This window comes from Eutrigla gurnardus (assembly GCF_963514095.1).
Source record: "Eutrigla gurnardus genome assembly, chromosome: 7".
In the NCBI taxonomy this organism is placed as follows: domain Eukaryota; kingdom Metazoa; phylum Chordata; class Actinopteri; order Perciformes; family Triglidae; genus Eutrigla; species Eutrigla gurnardus.
Window position 1 is genome coordinate 24,552,072 of NC_139921.1, and position 20,921 is coordinate 24,572,992.

The following is a 20,921-nucleotide window of genomic DNA, read 5'->3' on the forward strand; positions in this document are numbered from 1 at the left end:
ACTAACATGTAATTATTCAGAGACAGGTTAGTAGTGGAAGTGTGTGTCGCTTTAATTTGAAATCACAATATTCAGACGGGCACAGATTAAAACAATACTTTACATCCACATTTTTAGACTAAATGTTTGGTCTCATGAGCCTCCAGCCCGGCATCATGTTTGTCAGGATGACAAATGCCTGCAGTGGTGGCTCTTTCACAACGAGAGCCTTTAGATGGTTACAACCATACAAATGGTGAGAGCTCAGCTCACTCATACTCCATCACTCGTTAGATTAGCTGCAGGTAATGGTTGCAGCGAGGCAGCTTCAAGCTTGCACTAGGTGCTGTTTAGTATTCTGTCCTACTTCATGTCTCGCCTTTGTACTTCTTCTTTTTTAAGTCGTGCACTTAGACATTGGAATAAATATAGAATTGAACCTCCTGGAGCCGGCTTTATGCCTGTTGATAAATCTGATAATGTTGCTGCTTTGTGTGCTTGAGCCTTCCAAACAACACAATAGGTGAGTAGGAGGAAGATAATGGCCACCGGCATAGTTTAGACGGTCGATTTAGTTCAGACCAAATAGTTTTACATGATTTATTGGTATAGTGTCGATCAAATTATGTGTCAAATGGGCAAAGATTTTCTCTTTCTTCCCTTTTATTCCTGCAATAATTATTCACAAAAGATGAAAGAGACGTTTACCACGGGAACTTTTTGGTGAATTCTAAAAGCATAGCTCTTTGGTCTTTCTTTCTTTCTTTCTTGCATTTCTTTCTTCCTCATCTTTTATCTTCCTTTCTTTTTTAATGCTCTTGTTATAGTGCGGAGCTGTGTAACGGAGATGCTGATGGAATCAGGAAGGCTCACGCCATCATGCTAAGATCAATGTAACATGACAGGGGGGGCTTTCTGGCCAGGTATTTATAGACTCCAGCACTACCGGCCGCTCTCTTACAGAGACACTTCATTACCGGGAGCAAATCACATCGCTCTCTCAGTGTGTGTGTGTGTGTGTGTGTGTGTGTGTGTGTTCAGGGATGTAGAGGATTCAGTCAAGGGAAGTGGAAAAGAATGTCACTGTCTCTCACTTGCTTTTCCAGGCTGTCAATGCACAAAGGTGTGTGTGTGTGTGTGTGTGTGTGTGTGTGTGTGTAGTCTACCCATTAACATCTTTCATTCTCAGAGTCCTTTCTTCTTTACTCAGCCGTCTCTGCACGGAGAGAGACCCTCTATCCCGGTTTAAAGACATTAATAGACTAACGGACACCGAGCTCACGTTTTGTCTTTAAGTCCAAATCACGGCTGTTAATCGTCATTTTGAGCAGAAGATTGAAGAAGTACGAATCCAGTCAGCTAAACTCTATTTATAAACCTCAGGCTGCTGATTGGACGGCGCACGGTCGCTCTTGTGTTCATTGGTTAAAAACACATGAAAGAGTCGGGGGGCACGCACGCTCGCACAAACGCACTCACGTGCACGGATACCACCACCAGCTAAGGCATGCACGTCTTCTAATTAACATCCAACCCCCGAGCTGTTACAGTACAGCCTCGAACAATAAATTCATCCTCTTCACATACACACACACACACACACACTCACACACACACACACACACACACACACACACACACACCTCCGCTAATCCGCCGTGTGTTTGCTGAGAGGCATTCCCCTCTTCCACTTCCTCACCCTTCCTCTCTGGCTCACATCTCTCCTTCCCTTCATCACACACACACACACACACACACACCCAAACTGCCTTAAAAGAAAAGACTTAAACACTTTTTTTGGGGGGGTGGCTGAGGGGTGTGTGTGTGTGTGTGAGTGCGCGACACACTGTAAATGTGCGTGTTCCAAAGACAGTGTGGTTGTTTTTGTGGCCGGGTGCTTATGTGTATTGCTGTGTGTGTGTGTGTATGAGTGTGTGTGAATATGTTGAGGGGGGAGGATGAGGGAGAGGGGGGTGTTAAGGCTTTAGGGTTTAGAGGGATAGAGGCGAGGAAACGAAGCAGCAGTGTGTTTGTGCACGTGCACGGCGCGGCGTGCACGCGAGAGGCAGCGGCGGAGAAACAGCAGCGCTAGCACTGCTTAATTAATCAACATCAAAAGACAGCATTAAAAATGAATGCAACCCGGAGCAACAGTTTGGCTAAAGTGAATTATTCAGGCGTGGAGCTTACCCCGCTGCCCAACATTCTATTAGCAACTAAAATCTAGACTTTTTTTTTTCTCTCCTTGTGCCCCCATTTAGTCTCCGTTTGTACCAAGTTTGCTGCTGAGGATCAATGACTGCTTTGCCAAGGGAGTTTTGGGCAAACAAGTCTCGCTCCACTTTTTCAGGCTCTTGTGTCTGAGCAGAATGCCATTAGTCTCACTGCTGACCACGGTTACGGCCCTTAGTTCCAAATTAAGGCTCTATTCCTTTTTCAATTAATTGTATTTCTAGGAAGTGGTTTTCAATTAAATGGAAAAGTTGCTGAACTCTAAGATGAGGAGATCTTTAACCCTAAGTGAAAATCCATTCTCTTTTTCCATGATTTAACCGTAATTTAAATATCTGCCCCATCACAGCGAATTAAAACGGAGATAATACACATTTTAATCATTTATTAAGCGCTGTGTACTGCTCGTCGTGTATCACGGCTCTTAAGGCCGGTTGCTCGTGGCATCCAAGCTTCCTCTGGTAGATTGTGCCCAAGCTCTCAATTAATGCAGCATCCTATTTAATAATATCAAAAAAATAGAGCCCAACTGAAAGTCTTCACTCGCTTGTTGTACGCCTTCAGACAGCTAAAAACAGAACACAATTTAAATTTTACTCCCACCTCTTTGGGGGCAAAACAACAGTTGTATTTCATTGCAGCATAAAATGAAGTCATTAAAAAAATGTGAGACTTCAATGAAGGGTTGATGTACAGCTACAGCCACCGGGCCTTTAAACATGACCTTTAACCCCCCGGCGACCAGCCAGAGGCAGCCTGTCGCAGTCTGGGCTCGCTTCCTGTTACGCCCTGGCCTGAAGCATCAAGGGGGTAGATGGAGATGTGGGTTCATCCTCATCAGAACCACAATTTGCAGTATCAGTGAAACCAAATGCAGCATTCCACTTGTTAATGTTTCATCAGGCCCGATCCTCGGCGTCGCGTCGCTGCAGGAGAGAGGCGACGGCGATGGACGGCATGACAGCCCGAAAAAAACCGAGAGGTTTGGGAAAGAAGTTCCCGCTCGGAGCGTTTCATGTTGTTTATCCTCACGTATGTGTGTTGATTTCACAAGACGGCAGCGCTGGAGAAGTTCTCACATTTACATGCTCTCATCTCTGCTCTGAAAATAGTCAAAGTAAAACACACTGTACTATGCAGATGCATCAACACAGACGACGCATATAGCCACGCTGTGGGTTAAAGACACACACACAAACACACACACAGTACAATTTCTTTTGGAAATCTTTGCACCCCCCTGAACCAATCTCCTGGGACACACTTCAACAAAAAAAAAGGGAAAAAAGGAGACATCTGGAACAAGAGTCTGGGTCTGTGTCTACGGTGTGTGTGTGTGTGTGTGTGTGTGTGTGTGTGTGTGTGTGTGTGTGTGTGTGTGTGTGTGTGTGTGTGTGTGTATTCTGCTGTTTTACTCAGGAGTCGACAATATGAGTTCACCTTCTCCCCAGAGTGAAAAAGTGGAAGACCATGCTGGTGTGTGTGTGTGCGTGCTTGCGTGCGTGTGTGTGTGTGTGTGTGTGTGCATGCATGCATGCATGTGTGTGTGTGTGTGTGTGCGCGTGGTGAAAGGAAAGGCTGCAGGCTTTATGTGTGTGAGTGTGTTTCTTTCTTTCCTCCCTTAGCGAAGGCCTATTTCTAGATCGGTTTGAGGGTCAAGGTTTGGCCACCGGTGGAGAAAAGCTGTGTTCCCATTTAAAAGGGAGAAAAAAAAGCTTCCTCTTCACAATGAAAAGAAGCCTGAACACACATCACCCTCTTAAAGCCTTAACCCCTCTCCTGCCATCTATGTGCTCCACGCAGCACGGATCCTCCGATGCCAACGTGCCGTACCGCTAACAGATATAAAACAGCGAATCCTGCCTTCTGACCATTCAGTCATATAGTTTCCATTTCAATTCAAATGCATCTTGGTTTGGAAAAAGGCCAGAGGCCACTGAGCAAGTGTAATTGGTGTTGCAGTGATTTTTATTTTGTTCAGAGCTGTAACTGGTAACAGATCGAGGCTTCTCATGGCCGGTGTGCATGACATCACTGTTAAAACACAGCAGCTTATTGGTTGAATTCAGTCATTTTAATGGTGTTTTAGAGGCCCTTTTTAAATTCACTCATAGGCAAATAAATGGTCTGCATTCGTGTTATCATCATACATCGTGTGTGTGATATTGGTTGAGCTACGTGTTCTTTATGAGCTGCGATGCCGTTCTTTGTGTTTAAATAGGGGAGGACCATAATTACTGCTTTGTGTCTTCACCATAGTGCAAATAAACTAATCTAGGTGATTAATTAATACCCCGTTTATAGAATCCAGTGTTGCAGGTGGGGAAGTCTATAATCAGCATGCTTTATTCAAATCCATAGTTTGTCACCCGGATTAAGGTTTGAGCGCTTATGAAGTGAGAGTCATGATCACCGTGACACAGACTCACAGGTTAGCAGGCTTTATATCAATTACACTGTTATATATATATATAGAATATATGGATGTTGCCTCCCTGATCACGTGTAGGTTTCTCAGGGGAAGATTTGTCACTTTTAAGAATGATACATAAGAATACTTTAAAGATGAGTATGGGGTGAAGAATAAGAATAAATAACCGTGTATTTTGCATCCGTGATTAATGCAAAAACAAAAGAGAAAAATAAAAAAAATAGCATCCTATGACATTTTCAGATCAATATATTTTGCACTCTGTGCTGCAGTCTTCTTGGATCCACTCTTCACCGATGCAAAAGACTTCTGGGTATTTCTTTAATATATGAATATATATGAGTTTTACTTGAGTTTCGGATTAGAATGTAAAAATGATTAACGCTTCCGGCAATTTCGTCATCTGTTTGGCACCAGATATAACCCATTTGGCAACACATGGGAGGCTGGTAGGAGAATGTGATAGGCGTATCCAAAACACACCTCTGTAAGCCGTACATGTGTCTTCAATAGAAAGGTGTGTTGAGTTTCATTCACTTTGCCTTTTAGTGGTTGGTTTGTTTTAGGAACATGACAATGAATTTCATTTATTTTGTGGGTGAGATGCTGAGCAGCGCTGGTCTTAATGGGATGTATTTCCTGGCATTTGTTCAGCGAGAGTCCTGGATTTCAGCTCCAACTAAGATCCCTTCTTTCCATCCCAGAGCTGGCTGATGTGGCACGTTTCTTCCACAGTGTGTGTTGATGAATATGTGCTTGTGCGGTTCTCCTGCTTCAAAATGTTCTACTATATTGATCTCAGCCGTGTCGTCAGCTGTCGAACGCCAGCGTTTCAGAATGCCAAAGGGATTCGCAGCATCACAGATCCCCAATATGAATTTTAAGAGCTGGATCGGCTGCAGCCTACTTGGCTCGCCTGCTGCCATCGGGAAAAAAAGATTTTCACAACGTAAAGTCGGGGACTCGAGTTAGCAATTTGCATTGACTGGTGGTGATGGATGGGTCCCCAAAAAAAAAAACCCCATCACTGCAGGACATCTGTGAGAATGAGCTCTCTGCACACAACAGCAAGTTTGGATGAAAGACTTCTACCATCACAGCCGCCGTAGCTTCAGGCCAGGTTGAAATCAGAACCCAGATTGGCTAATGTTTATGGATTTCTTCTGTGTGTGTGTGTGTGTGTGTGTGTGTGTGTGTGTGTGTGTGTGTGTGTGTGTGTGTAGTAGTAGTAGTAGTAGGTGGGGGCTCTCTGTGACTATTTGAAGGGGGGGGGAAGGAGCAAGACTGAGGAAGAGAGGAGCAGCGAGTCTCTGGAGTTGTTTTGGTCATGGTGCTTGAGCACTCTGATTAATGCTCATAGAGAGACACCAGATGGAGAGGGAGAGAGAGAGAGAGAGAGAGGGAGAGGACTGGAAGGGGGGAGAAGGAAATTTGGGCAGAAGACGACCGTGGAAGGAGATGATCGGAGGGAGGGAGAGAGGAGGAGGTGGGGAGAAGAAAAAACAAAGATTAGACTCAACACATGGAGATGATGAGAGAAAGTGAAACTACCCCCCCAAAAAAAGAGGATTATCTGAGGTTCTGGGTCTGGGCTTGGTGTTTCTTTACCGGCCAATAATGCCTCTGAAATCACAATTCGTCAACCCATTACAAAATGATTTTCCAAGTCATGATTAATATCTTTGTTTTTTATTTTTGACAGAATGGAAAATGGTCTTTGGAATAGATTAGTGATGCTTCTTTAGCCTTCAGCGCTCTGACGGAGGCCAAGGAGCGGCAGTCGGTAGATTTACATGCACACAAGAAACCGGGTTATTTTCAGGGGAATCTCGTTAGTTTCACTGCTCCCCCACTCTAAAATCTTTGTCTTGCACATGCACATATAAAAGTAGGTTAGACACCTGTGCTGTGTCTGATTTTGGATTATTTCAGTGTGACCGTCGGACAGAGATGGGACACTGCTTTATGCAAATACAGTTAGAAACGCAGACTGTATGCGGGGAAGAGAACTATGGGTAACCCTAAGAAAAATAGAAATGATAAATGGACATTTCTCCCTTTTGGATATTCATACTTTTTGTCTCGAACGAGGTCACAGGACTTTAAGGATAAACCATGCAATTCAACTTCTATTGGACTTTAAAACAACAGAGGAGAGAGTGGTGCTTTAGAAATGTGCTGGTTTAAAAGGCCTGACAAAGCTGTAAAGGGTCTTTGCAAACTTAGTATCTGCAAATATGTTCATTATAGCACCGAGATGTGGGACACGCCTTAAGAATCTCTATTATTTTTTGGTTGGAGATGTAAGGTGTGCGGAAGAGAAGGGGGTGTTGGAGATCAGTGGCAGAGGAGGAGATGAGGAAAGAGGGTTTGGGATTGAAGATGTGGTGAGTGGGAGACAGGAACATACAAAGGAGGGAGAGGAGACAGAGAGACGGCATCGACTGTAGAACAAATGAAGAAGAAAGAGGCTTCCCGGTGTTTGACAGGTAGCAATTTAGGAGACGAATATGAATAAATAAAATCATTAAAAAATGGTATTTTATTTTCTCTCTCTTTCTCTTTCCTTTTAACCATTTGATGTCATCCCCCCTTTTTGTCCATTCTAAATGACAGAATAGGTAACTGCCTGCAAAAACAAGCCAACCTGTATGTTGTGCTGGGAGCTAAACCGGGTCTGGACCTCCTCAAGTGTTAGCGTTCAGGCCTCAAACGTGCCCAGCACACTGACATCTATTTCTGTCCAGTGGAATGTTATCACAGTATTACAAAATGAAGGGATGCTCCATTCATAGACAGTGTGTGTGAGAGTGAAGTAGATCTGTGTGTGTCCTGGTATTGCAGTCCACGCTGTGGTGTGACGTGGCGGTGATGAAATCCTTAATTTCTAGAGTGAATAAACAAAAATCAAAGGAAGCTTCCACACTTTCCCCTCTGCTCCACATCAGACCTACTTATTGTGAGTTTTTGGCAGGCTACGCTCCTCGCCGCGTTGCTGCATCTCAGCTTTAACACTGAATTGGCGTCATCTTTCTTGCTAATAAAGTTTCCTTTATTTGCCTTTGCACCTTGGCATCGGCGCTGAGATTGGATTGATCTGAGTGACCGAATGACACAGAGAGAAACGGACAGAACGTTGGATGGAGAGGAAGGAGATCAGGTTGGAGAGGCGATCGCAGAGAGGAGACAAAGAGCCGGCGGGAGGAAGCGTAGGAGACTCGCTGTTAGAGTCAGACGGCATTGACCTTCAATCCATTCAGAACAGCATTCACATATGGCTCTACTTAATGTGGCGAGACGTGTGTGTGTGTGTGTGTGTGTGTGTGTGTGTGTGTGTGTGTGTGTGTGTGTGTGTGTGTGTGTGTGTGTGTGTGTGTGTGTGTGTGTGTGTGTGTGTGTGTGTGTGTGTGTTCTGTTTCTGTTTCTGTTTTTCATTTACTCGGAGGAGTGTGAGCATGCTTCCCTATGTGTCTTGGATTTGTTGACATGCAGATGCTCACTTGTGTGTCGACACATGCGTGTGTGTGTGTGTGTGTGTGCGTGTGTGTGTGTGTGTGTGTGTGTGTGCAGTGTGTATCTTAATTGGACTCCATTCAAGTGTTTAATTACTCATTAGAGATGCTGCAAAGCAATCCATACACCAGCTTCCCCCCCGTTCGCTGCCTCCTGCCCTCTGCGACTCCCAACCCACAGAGGCTCAAACGCTTTGACCCAAACTACATGGATTAGTTCACCTCGTCAATCTGGATCAACCCATCCATATGAGATGAGAATCCTTGAGCCGGGGGGGGGCACCACGCGGAGCGAGACAGGCAGTTAATAAGTCAGTCAGTTTGACACACTTGTTCGTGTGAAAGATTAGATCAGTCACATGGCTGGCCTCGTTTTTCTCCACCAGTCAGTCATTCAGGTGGTCAGTTAATAAGCCCGATGGCCTTTCAGCAGGCCGAGTCAGTCCGTCACATCATCGTCTGTCAGCCTGTCAGCCTGTCAATCAGAAACCTGCTTCACCCATTCTGGTGAGTAAGTCTGGGTTCTTTTATCGCAGCTTCACACTTGATGCTCGACAAGTAAAGATTAAACACAGTTCCTTAAAGGAGTCATCACCTGGTTTTATACGTATCCAGCCCCCCTTGGATCGCTTTGGATCAATTCGTAAAACTTATTAGAAAAAAAAAAAAAAATTTTAATCAAACATTGAGCTTGTTCTGACCCTTTTTCGTACCGCGATTTTATCACGCGAGATTACGCGCGAGGTTTTGACTGGTCCGGATGTGCATTGTATAATATGTAATGAGGCGCGCGTTGATTCGCCGCAGGAAGGACAGAGCCGGGGGGGCTTGCCTGCATGCAGACTCCAAAACATAATGGGGGCGCTTCGGCGATTTCAGGTAGCGGACGGGGCGGGGTTGGGTGGTGAAAGAGGGGTGGGCTTATGCAAGTAGCCGCCACGGTGACGTCACCGAAGGCGCAGAATCAAAATCTCGTGCTTTAGGAATGCACACCCTTGTGTGCTATTCCTGTTCGGAAAAAGAGCAGAAGCGAAAAAAACGGCGCCACTTTCAAACTCCAGCCTTTCAGGCAAGTTTCAACTGAGGTCAAACACAGATATGCATGTTTTAACAAGAGAAATTGCGATTTCCAGGTGATGACTCCTTTAAAAAACACTTCCAGGATAAGGATACAGGATAACAATGAAGGTTGTAATGATCAGTGTTTATCTGCCCACCACATATATATGAAGGACGCTAGGCTCTCTTACAATATATATTATAATATAAATATAGAATTACCATCATCAAGGTTTTATTTTTGTATTTGACTGCATCCGTTTTATCTAGGTGTACGTTATGGAATAGGCAATTGATTGTATGGCAAAATAATTATTTTTTTTCATAAGAGTTTGAGCTGAAACAATAAAAGTATGGCCTTCTGTGGAGCCGTATTGGTGCAGAGAATGAGTTTAGAGGTCATGAATATGTAACGGAGCCAAACAACGAGGGGTTTGGTTTTTGCAGCTCGAGGACAGAGTTGTTATCCTGGCCAGACGTGGGCTGGATGTTTGTGGAAATACAACAAAGTCCCAAAGAAATGATTGAAAGAAGAGTTGTTTGTCTTCGCAAAAGTCATGTTGATTGACTTTGAATATGTGCTCCAATCCGTAAAGAACAAAGTCATTAATACATGATGACATCTAAAGAATGCATGAGTATTGATGGGATGAAACATAAATCAGCGCTTCTTTAAACATTGACTCGGCCGGTGACACAAATCCTTTCACGTCTTGTTGGAGAATCCCACCGGTGAGCTCGGACGCCAGCGTTAGTGGCGTGAGTGAACGTTGTGGATTCCAATACGCCGCCGTTCACGCCATCCAAGGTGCCGGCGCCGTCCTGCATCGCGGCGAGCGCCCTCAGAGAGCAAGCAGACTGATTTAGGCATATCACCCTGTCTGTCAGCTCTCATCTCGCCCGTCTCACTACCTCCTCCGGCTTGTCCATCCGTCAGTGGCTTTCTGTCTGGTTTTCTTCCCCGTCTCTACTCGGTCCGTGTTTTAGCTACCACATCACCAACGTGACAGTAACCCTTCCGTGTTTTAGCTACCACATCACCAACGTGACAGTAACCCTTCCGTGTTTTAGCTACCACATCACCAACGTGACAGTAACCCTTCCGTGTTTTAGCTACCACATCACCAACGTGACAGTAACCCTTCCGTGTTTTAGCTACCACATCACCAACGTGACAGTAACCCTTCCGTGTTTTAGCTACCACATCACCAACGTGACAGTAACCCTTCCGTGTTTTAGCTACCACATCACCAACGTGACAGTAACCCTTCCGGGGGGGATGTAGAACGTTTTTTTCCGACAGGTTTTGTTATGTTAATTCAGCGCCGTGGGTGTCTAGTTGTATGTGTCTGTATGTGTGATGGCTGGCATGTTTGTGTGTGTGTGTGTGTGTGTGAGTTTGCCAGCGATTGGCACAAGCGGCGCTTCATCTGCAGGGGGCCCATGTTGCCGTCTTGAAGAAATGCATAATAACCTTTCAGATGTGCTGAATGTCACCGCGGTGATCTATGGGCGACGTTATTCAGACTGACAGATGTGGAGCTCCAAACAACACCAGAGCTCGGGAATGTGAGTGAGCTGGTTGCAAGTACAGTTACTCATGTGTATGCGTTAACACATATCATACGTGTTACTGTGTATACATGTATGTGCGTTCATGTCGGGGGTGCAGAGTATTTACTTCATAAGCATTCGCAGCCATGCAGCGAGTCGCATCCAGAGACGACAGCAGGAGAAAGGAAAGTGTCATGCTGAGAGGAAAGCAGCTAAAGAGTCTTAGTGAGGGGTGTGTGTGTGTGTGTGTGTGTGTGTGTGTGTGTGTGTGTGTGTGTGTGTGTGTGTGTGTGTGTGTGTGTGTGTGTGTGTGTGTGTGTGTGTGTGTGTGTGTGTGTGTGTGTGTGGGGATCATTTTAAACATTCAAAAGAATATGAGCAGGAAAGCAGGAGGTTAAAACAGGAGAGAACATGAGGAGAAAGTAACGCTGTCAAAGGAGCCGTGTGCTCCGTGAAGGAAAGTGGGATGAGGAGCGTAAATGAGTCTGAAGGGAGGAGATATGAAGATTGAGGGGGAGAAACAAAGAAGAGGAGCAGAAGACAGAGTGAAGTCAGGAGCAGATGAAGACGGAGGGAGATGGAGGGGGAGTAATGTGGAGTTAATTGGAGAGACATTAAGAGTGAGCTGCACACTGAGCCGGCGGTGTAACTTACAGACCTTCCTTCCTTCCGGGCCAAAAGGCCGGATGAGGTGAACGTGTTCACGTTTCAGACGCTCAATGTGAAATGTCATATTTTCATTTAACTGTGCCTGGGATAATGGTGCAATCTCCCAATGTACTGCTGGCAGAAAGTATCATCACCCCCCCGCCACCACTGTGCTGCAGATAAAAGAAAAAAACATAAAATGTGTAATTTTCCAAACTTTTAAAGTTTAAGAATGTAAAATCGATCTGATTCGCCCACTTGTTCCTCTTTCCCACAATCATGGTGTGATGTGGGGAATATGCAACACATTCGTTAGTGTCAGAGAATAAGAAGTTTAACTTCACTAGTCCATTCAAATCGTCATGGCGATGGGTATTACACCAAAAATCTGATCAGCAAAATTTTTTTTTTTTGCTCTAACCAAATATCTGTATTTTACGTGACAACAGGAAAGATTATATTTTGGGATAAATAAATCTACCTTTCTCCGGTGAGGTGAGCTACGTTGCCACGGTGACGGTTAGGAAATGATTGAGGCCGTCGTGCGTCCGTCTCCCAAGTTCAGTCATGTTTTGTTGACCCATCCTGTTTAGGACGCCGGCCGGTAAACATCCGAGGCTCCTCCGACCAGCTTTGATCAGCGCCATGCTGGGAGATGTTGTTGATGACTCAGAGCCAGAATACTAATAACCATAAGTGGCCACTACACACAGACACACACAGTGTTACTACATCTAGAGTGTGTAAATACACACACAGACTCTCATTCTCCTCTTTTCTCTAAAGCTTTCCTTTTAACGTTTAAACTCTTTGCATCCTGTTGGGCACACACACACACACAATACCATAAAACTGTTTTCCTGCTGACTCCATCTGCTGACTGTGGTCCAAGCCTCAGAATGAACATTTTACATTCGAGAGTCAGCAGCCAGATGCCGAATCCTTCTGCTGCATCTGGCAAACCTCACCAGACTATTCAACCTACTGAAAGGAGTGAGGAGAATCTGTGAGACGTCTTCCTCCTTTTAGTGTTATGTGTAAATATAATATTGACTATCAATATGCCAGAAATACAAAAAGAAATGAAAGATAATCAAGTTTTATCACCTGGAAAAACCCCAGAATGTGTAAAAGGATGAATGGAACTTCATAATGTTGCAGTCAACTCTGCTGTATGACAGATTAAAGCCTGCAGTATTATAGCACCACATTATTATGTTGGCTTAAGTTTTGGAGAATATCAACCCATTATGCAGCTTTTCCGGAGCTTTATAGCGAGTTCCAGCTCATTGTTTGGCGGTTTTATCGGTTTTGGTTCACTCTCATTGCTAACGTTGCAGCAACAAATCCAATCCACAAACCGACGTGTGACATCACGATGACATCGTCCAAGTCCTATACACAGTCCGTGGCCCGTAGCCATCCGTGTGCTCTCTTGTACCTGGAACTACACTTATCCGTGATGTCACGGTGTAATCCCTGGAGCACACAGCTACAGCACCGCCGTATGTCGGAGGTCAGCAAAACCAGATTTACAGGAAGCGTCGTGTTGCCCTTTAACAGCAGCTTCAACATCCTGAACATTCCCCAAGTTTGATTAATGTCAGGTTTTATGAGCTTCACGCATAATAATATCCCTTCAGATCAAGTGTGACAGAATATCAGTAATGTGGGAAACAGGTTTGATGGGGTCTGATCTGCACACCGTGATCACGAGTGTGCACGTGATAACACACACACACACACACACACCACACAAGCACACCTCACAGTGTGAGTGCATTCCCGTGTCTCTTTGGCCAGTGCAGTGTGTGTGTTTAATTCCTAATGACGCCGCCTGGCAGGAGGCGATGCAAGGACACACACACACTCACACACTCATCCACACGGTACATGTGCTGTTTAACAGCTCGGTGGCACACACACCTGCACACACAAAGCTTCCATCGAACCACACACACACACACACACACGCTGGCTTCCATGCATGCAAACACACGCACTTCATTACATGCCCAAAGTAGTAATGCAGATGGTAGTCATCCATAAATGTATCAGTGCACAATCAACAGGCAAAACACATTTGTGTCAGATGGAAACCCACAGTTGTACAAATCGAAATGAAAGACAGAAAAACTCCTCCTCCATCTGCTCTTCCTCCAGCTGCCCTCCTCCTCCTCCTCCTCTTCCCTTCCTTCTCCTTTTCTTTCTGTCTTGTTTCACTCTCATTTCATGCCATCTCATTATCCCTCTCTGCCCCCCCACCCCGCCTCTTTCTCTTCCTTTTGTCCTCATTCCACACGGATCTCCCTTCCTCCCTACCTCTCCTCTCCTCGTCTCCCCTCCCTTCTTTCTTATTCTCATTCTGTGCATCCCTCCCTCTGTTTCTCCTTCTGTCTTCCCCTCTTTGGTTGCTAATCAGAGTTGATTGGGAGCAGAGAGAGCCAAGAAGGAGCTCCCCAGTGGATCAATTCTTTTAAATGATCTGTTCGTGGATCCCTTTTAGAACCTGCAAAACCGGCGCTGATAGGGCAGCGAAGCATGAAGGTGCTCATTTCACATCTAACTCACTTCCTGATTCGTCCTCTGGGAGAGAGATGGGACCGCCGTTATCGGAGGATTTCTCCCAAAGCTAAATATCCCCACTAACCAGAAGTGCTTAGACTTAAAATGTCTTCATTCCAGGCCAATCAATTACTGCCAAGGTGAGGGGGAAAGATGATGCATTTGTTTAAAAAGCTCCGCGTGTGTGTGCCTGCGGCTTCAACAAACAAGATCTGATAATAAGCTGCAGCCGAGGGTAAAACAAAAAGATGGATTGGACGGCGTAGATTTCACATTAAACACAGATGTGTGTTCCTGTTGGAGATCCCGCCCGAGGAACTTTAAATGATGGTTTACTGAAGAACGTCTCACAGTGAAACTTGAATGTTGAATGAGCGTGGGTTGTTAAAGATGCAAAAACAAAAAGATTATCGAGTCGCCCTCTTGGGAAATGTTATTTATGGAGTTCTAGTAAATAAAATATCAGACAAATGAAATATTTAAAAAACACTGATGTATTGTATTTTCTCACAGCAGGCTGCCGATCTGAACGCGGAATTATTCATGAAACGCTGCTTAGAATTTGGAGATCTGTGGTTAAACAAATAGCACAGTTTTGAGTGCTGATTCAGCATTACTGAGTGCTGATTCAGCATGTGAAATATTGATTGATCAGCATTTTAAATACTGCTCTCATATTGGGAATTTTCCAGATTAGAATATTCTGTTTTTAAATGTTTTTTTTTCTTGTCAACCATGTGGATAACAAAACAATTCTACTAACAGATGATGTCTGTTTGGCCTCAAGGCAGATCAACAGCATCTTATTCATATACGCTTTGTTAAAATCCTAGACATTTAATAACACGTTCCTTCATCATCATAACCCTGGGAGCTGATGTTGAGGTGGACGAGATGGGGAAGTCATGAAGTATGGATGTATTCATGTATTTTTAGTCTTTTGACGGCGTTTGTTGACTAGAACTAGAGCCGGCCTCGTTCCACTCCAGGGACGTCCAGACAGTAAACAGAAGTTTGCTTCCCATGTCAGCAACACTGGCATCAAACATACGCATAAATAGATCATAATGTCGTGAAGAAGAAGAAAGAAAGCAGCCATATGTTTTTAATGTACCCTCCCTCTGCCTTGCAGAGCTTTGAGGGGTCGAGCACCATCTTGGGTGCTTCCATGTGTTACCTGCATTCATTTCACAAACTCTTTGACTCCTCCCACAGTTACCACAATGTGTGTACGGGTGATGTTTCTTCTTCAGTAACCTCTGACCTACTTCCATTCATGCTGCCACCTCCAGCGGTCCGCATGTGTGTGGAACTAAGAGCTACACTGCTTCAGGGGGTCGGGTAATAATGTGTGCTCTATCACATGACCCACTTCTCTCCAGTATCACACCAGGAGCACTCAGACCATATCCCAACGTGCTAATAATTCCCATGAAGCATTGCTCTGAAAGCTTCACGAAATGAAATGACCCGCTGGATAATTCTTAATCTTTCTGGCCTCTTCTTGTGTATTCATTAGTATAGAAACACCCCGGGGTGTTTTCTCTACACGGCGCCGTGAATCCGGCGGTTTTTTAAACGCCCCTCCATCAGAAAGCATGCGCTGCAGCGTCCCGGAGCCATGCGTGGCGTCTCTGAGGGCGCCGTGCTGTAGACTCGACCTTGGATCTGGCTGTGGAGATGTACCCACACAGAACAGCCATAATACTAGTTCATATGATCACGCTGCACTGACTGAACTAAGTGGACTCATCACAGCTTCTTTAATGCTGTGAAATCACACAGATTCAGTATCGCTAGTTAATATTCATAGTATTGTAGGAGATTAAAATACACGTCCTCCTATCTCATCACAGCTCGGTAAACTACTCCTGAAGCCTTCTCACCCATGCTCCACTGGATTTTGTGCATTTTGTGTATTCATGAACAGATTTTCACGGGGTTCCTCTGTGTCTTCAGGTTCTGGCACGGCGAGTACCGGGTGGCGGTGAACATTAACGACTATCTGGACATCTACTGTCCTTTCTACGAGGGCCCGCCGTCCCACGGCCGCATGGAGCGCTACATCCTGTTCATGGTCAACCAGGAGGGCTACACTTCCTGCCAGCACCGGATGCGTGGCTTCAAGCGCTGGGAGTGCAACCGGCCCAGCGGGCCCGACGGACCCCTGCGCTTCTCCGAGAAGTTCCAGCTCTTCACGCCCTTCTCCCTGGGCTTCGAGTTCAGGCCCGGGCACGAGTACTACTACATCTGTAGGTTACCAGCGTGTGTGTGTGTGTGTGTGTGTGTGTGTGTGTGTGTGTGTGTGTGTGTGTGTGTGTGTGTGTGTGTGTGTGTGTAAACGGTGCATGCTGTGTTTAGCGACACTCCCGTTCAATATGCATTTGTAAACAATATGTAAATATGCAATCAACTGAAGTTGATTGAGAGTGTTCTCAAACACGGCCCCCTACTCCCTCTCTCTCCCTCTCTCTCTCCCCCTCTCTCTCCCCCTCCCCCCCCTCTCTCTCCCCCCCTCTCTCTCTCTCCCTGTATTTCCCGATGCATCTGTCTGCTCCTGTCGGGACGGTAAGTGGTGTGCTCAGCAAAGTGGTAAAAATGTCACCAGGCGTAGTTTGTAATCATTTTGATATTAGCCGTATTGATGTTCCTCCTCACTTCAACCAGTGATGTATTAGTCTCACAGATGGGCCTCACCCCTGAGACGGAGTTAAGAAGCTATCATCCCCCCATCAGGAGCGGGACAAATAGTAGCTTCAAATTACTCTTAAACGTTGTTAGAAGCTGCCAGATTGGTGGGATGGATTCACCGCATCCGGACTTGTTTCAGTGCAAGGTCACTGGTAATAAGGGAAAAGCACATTAAATTGACTTTCAAAAGCTTCGCTGTCGATGTCCAAACTTTCTGGCGCCGTGCAGATTAAGTGAGAGCTGCGAGAGCCGGCTTGGCTCATGAAAACATTTGCCTGTTTGAATCCACGGACCAGATGGGAGAATATGTTGAGAGAGAGGGGGAAAAAAAGGATTATTCTGAGGGACGACAGTCATATTTCACAGAATCACAAGAGGTCACTGATCGGGGGAAATGTATGCATGGGTTGTTTTTTTGAACAAACAGTTTATTCTGTCCTTTGTCTGGCAAGGACGGTCTGGAGCTGCCATGTGGTGAAGTGTGAAATGACTTTACAAAAGCAATCCTTTTGTCCTTTTATATTTCTCGCCGTAAGTTGTAATTTGATGACTTTCCTCGCCAGCCAATGAGTGATGTCATTAGTCCTATAGTTGACTCTAAAAGTCACACCGGCCCCGTCACGGTGTCATGATTCTACAGCAGCAGCTCCTCCTTATCTCCCCGCGTGGCAGAAAACCGACCTTCACCTTTTAGCAGCAGGTGATGCATTCTCACCGTGACCATGTGATGCGGCTCCTCTGACATCACGTCCAGGTTGGCATATTTCTTGATGAGTTTTTCTGCCCGCGGGTGGAGATTCTGACCTTACAGTGATCTTCTCCTCGTTCAGACGGCCGGACGATCAGCTATATTGATTTTAATTCAATTCGTTGTTGCGTTAATGTGTTCAGATTGTGTTTGAAACGCAGTATCTTGTAACGCTATCAGTGAAAACTGTGATTAGTGTGAAAATAAGATCATGGATCGTGATGTTATGAAGCGTTTCCTCCCCACTGTTACATGTTTTCATAAAAACACTTAGTGATGCAGTCTGTTGTCTCCACGGTCACAAAGACACAGCAGGCGAGAGTCAGAGAGCTGCTCCACACGCACACACGCACACACGCACACACACACACACACACACACACACACACACACACACACACACACACACACTCCTTTGTTTCGGTCTCATGTAAGGACAGGGCCCCTCCACAGTTGTATAGTTGTTGATGATAGCATTGTGTTTCTGAGAGCCTTGAGTGGAATGTGTGCGTGTGCGTGTGTGTGTGTGTGTGTGGGTTGTAGGGGGGAGGGCTGGTTGTGGGGTCAGTTGTCAAGTGATTGTGAGGCCGTGAAAGGCCATGTCCATCATCTTGACTGACAACCAACACACACATTTTTGTCTCTCGCTGTCTCACACACACACACACACACACACACACACACACAGGTCAATATGGATGTGAAACACAGGCTTTTGACATTTTTAGCGACCCAGCCCAACCCAGATGTGTGTGTGTGTGTGTGTGTGTGTGTGTGTGTGTGTGTGTGTGTGTGTGTGTGATGACATGTTGACAGCTCCGCTCCACCCCTTCCTTCTCCCAGCTGCCGTCTGATGAGGTTGAGTGATTTCCAATGGGAGCTGCTGATGGTGGATGTGCTGGGAAACAGAGGAGATGATAAAACCTTTACAAAAATGACAGAAAGTGCACATTTTTTTGGCGGCATGGAGGAAAGGAATCAGGGGGAGGGGGGAGTATATATCTTTGTAATTCTTGTCCTTTCTGCCTGAAATGCTGCCGTTTGTCAGTGAAACAGTCGGGATGCTGAAACAAAGACGTACAACAGGAGAAACGGCTCGATATAAAGCCTTCGGCCCTCAGAAGGGACCTCGGTGCTCTCTCTCTGGCCGCTGTGAGGTGGGAGGTGAGTGATTTGAAGAAATGTGAAGCAGTGGAAGTGGGCAACGGGGAAGGCATGAAAGGGTAAAGGAGGTGAAGGGCAGAGAGGAGGAGGGAGGGAGGCGATGTGGAGCAGAGAGAGGGAGGAGAGGGCAGATGAAGGGTCAGATTTATTTCCTGTGTGCTGTGGATCTTAATGGCGGTCTCCTCCAGGGTCACTGTGGGCTCCGGCAAGGCGGACTTCCTCAAGGGAGAAGGCCACGAGGTCTTCACACACACGTCTGCAAACATGTGTGCACAGTGTTGTGTGTGTGTGTGTGTGTGTGTGTGTGCGTTCCATCTGCTTTAAGGTCACCAGCTCTATTTCACAGCAGCGAGGTGGGAATAAAAACCCTGCTTCAATTCAACTTACTTTGAAGTTGGAATCACAGTAACTTCTACATTTTTTAACATTAACATTTTCTCATCTTTTTGTTGGCCGTCAGCCAGCGGCTCACACAGTGGCTCGGCGGTTAGCTCCGTCGCCTCGCGGCTACAAGGCCCTGCGTCCGCGGGGAATCTGCATGGATTTCCTTCAGGTCGATTAGGAAGCTGGGATTTCCCTCAGGTGTGAGCGTGACTCAGTCCCAGTGTGCCGGCTGATCCCTGGCAGACTGGTTTACACTGCCTGGAGTGCTCCGGTGTTTACGGGAGCTCACGAGCTTAAAGGAGAACTTAAAAGGACGTAATATAAGAAACAACCCGACAGCTTGAAGCCATAAAACGTCATCAAGACAGAAACGGGCTGCATTAATGACTGCATTAATGTCACGTTGGAACAAATGAGTGTTAGCTTGAATAATAAACATGTTCCTTTCTTACAACGCGAGGCTTGATTTACCACCCCGGCACGTTCCAGCTCGTTACAGTAACGTATGTGTTTTCTCTCTTAGGAAGGATGTGTGCACAGGGCTGCGTGTTCACGTTTCTGGCAAATCCTCCAGCATAATCATCTTTTGCTTTGTTGTTACCTTATTATTATGTATAGTGGCTGTTTCTCCCTGCCATCCCATAAATAGGTGGTGGCTTTAAGTAAGTGGGGTTAAATCAGGTGTGTGTGGTTTGTGTTGTGTCTACTCTATCTCAGGCTCAGATCTGACCTCCCATCATTCCTGAAGACATACATCTTTAAAAACACGGTTCCAGTCCAACCACCATCTGATGATCAATGCTTTCTGAGGCAGATTCAACAGAAACTCAAGCCTTTATTCACTAAACTCACTACTAATATGAGAGCAATCAGCAGCACAAACCACTTCATCTCTCAACTCATCTCCTCTTTCAATCTCTGCTTCTTCTTTTTTACAGCGTCTCCTCACCCTAACCATGTGGGGCGAGCGTGTCTAAAGCTGAAGGTGTATGTCAGACCTCCAGGTAAGTCACGCTCTAACTCCACACACACACACACACACACACACACACACACACAGGTCCAGATTGGCTATCACAGTAAAATTAAGGGGGAATAAGAGGTCTGATAGAATGCCCCGACAACGCTCTCTGCTCTGATTGGCAGACCAGCCAGGCAACGCTTTAACACCTTTACACACACACACACATTCTGACACACACGAGCACACGTACGCGTGCACGCGGGGCACAAAGTGGCATACGCACTTCACATCAGATCACATCACATCACACTGGGTGTGAGGGAGACCTTCTGTCCTTGTAGACGAGAACACAGCGGGCTGAAAGTGCTCTCTAAAAACCTTCCCGAGCCTCCATCACTCTGTGTTCTAAGAAACAAGAGAGCCGGCTAATAATACACCCACCGCATACTGTAGAATCTAATCTAATAATAGACACTTCATATTTCTTCATAAGATCCTCCTAATGCATCAGCCTTGTGGTAAAAGATGAAGCATGACTCGGTTTCAGCAGAGCAGCAGGATGAGATCTGCTCCTCGCAGATAGACGGACGCTCGTGAGCCTACGATAGTGTCGTTACAAATAAAATCCACAGAAGATCGGTACCTCGGGAGAGATTACAGCAGGCGTTATCTTGAAAAATCTACCTGCACTTCTTTAAAGGCCTGACTTAACGATTCAAACCCCGGCTACTAACACGCCTCCGAGGTAATGGCACGGCTTTGAAGATCTTCCTGAGAAAGGATGAGGGTCGGCCTTCGCGGCGTTTCCAGACTCGGATCATCCCTCGCTAAAGGAAGGAATTCTCCCGCCTCCATAATTACTGAGACAACACGTTCTTCTCTTCTGTCACCGCTGCAGCTCCATGTTGGGATTCTGCTTAAAGGAATCTGTCTGACAGTGCAACTTCCATCTCATGTGTGCAACGTTGTCCCTAGTGTGTGTGTGTGTGT

General features: G+C 45.8%; 1 protein-coding gene across 1 annotated transcript in view; it reads left to right on the forward strand.

Annotated features, from left to right (window-relative positions):
• efna2a (ephrin-A2a) overlaps positions 1-20,921 on the forward strand; it is a gene marked incomplete at its 5' end in the record, with an annotated part of 47,541 nt that overhangs the window by 25,461 nt on the left and 1,159 nt on the right. Inside the window, 2 exons of the mRNA XM_084013286.1 lie at positions 15,940-16,232; positions 19,906-19,971. Of these exons, the coding sequence (XP_083869412.1) occupies positions 15,940-16,232; positions 19,906-19,971 (359 nt within the window). The remainder of the gene's footprint in view (positions 1-15,939; positions 16,233-19,905; positions 19,972-20,921) is intronic.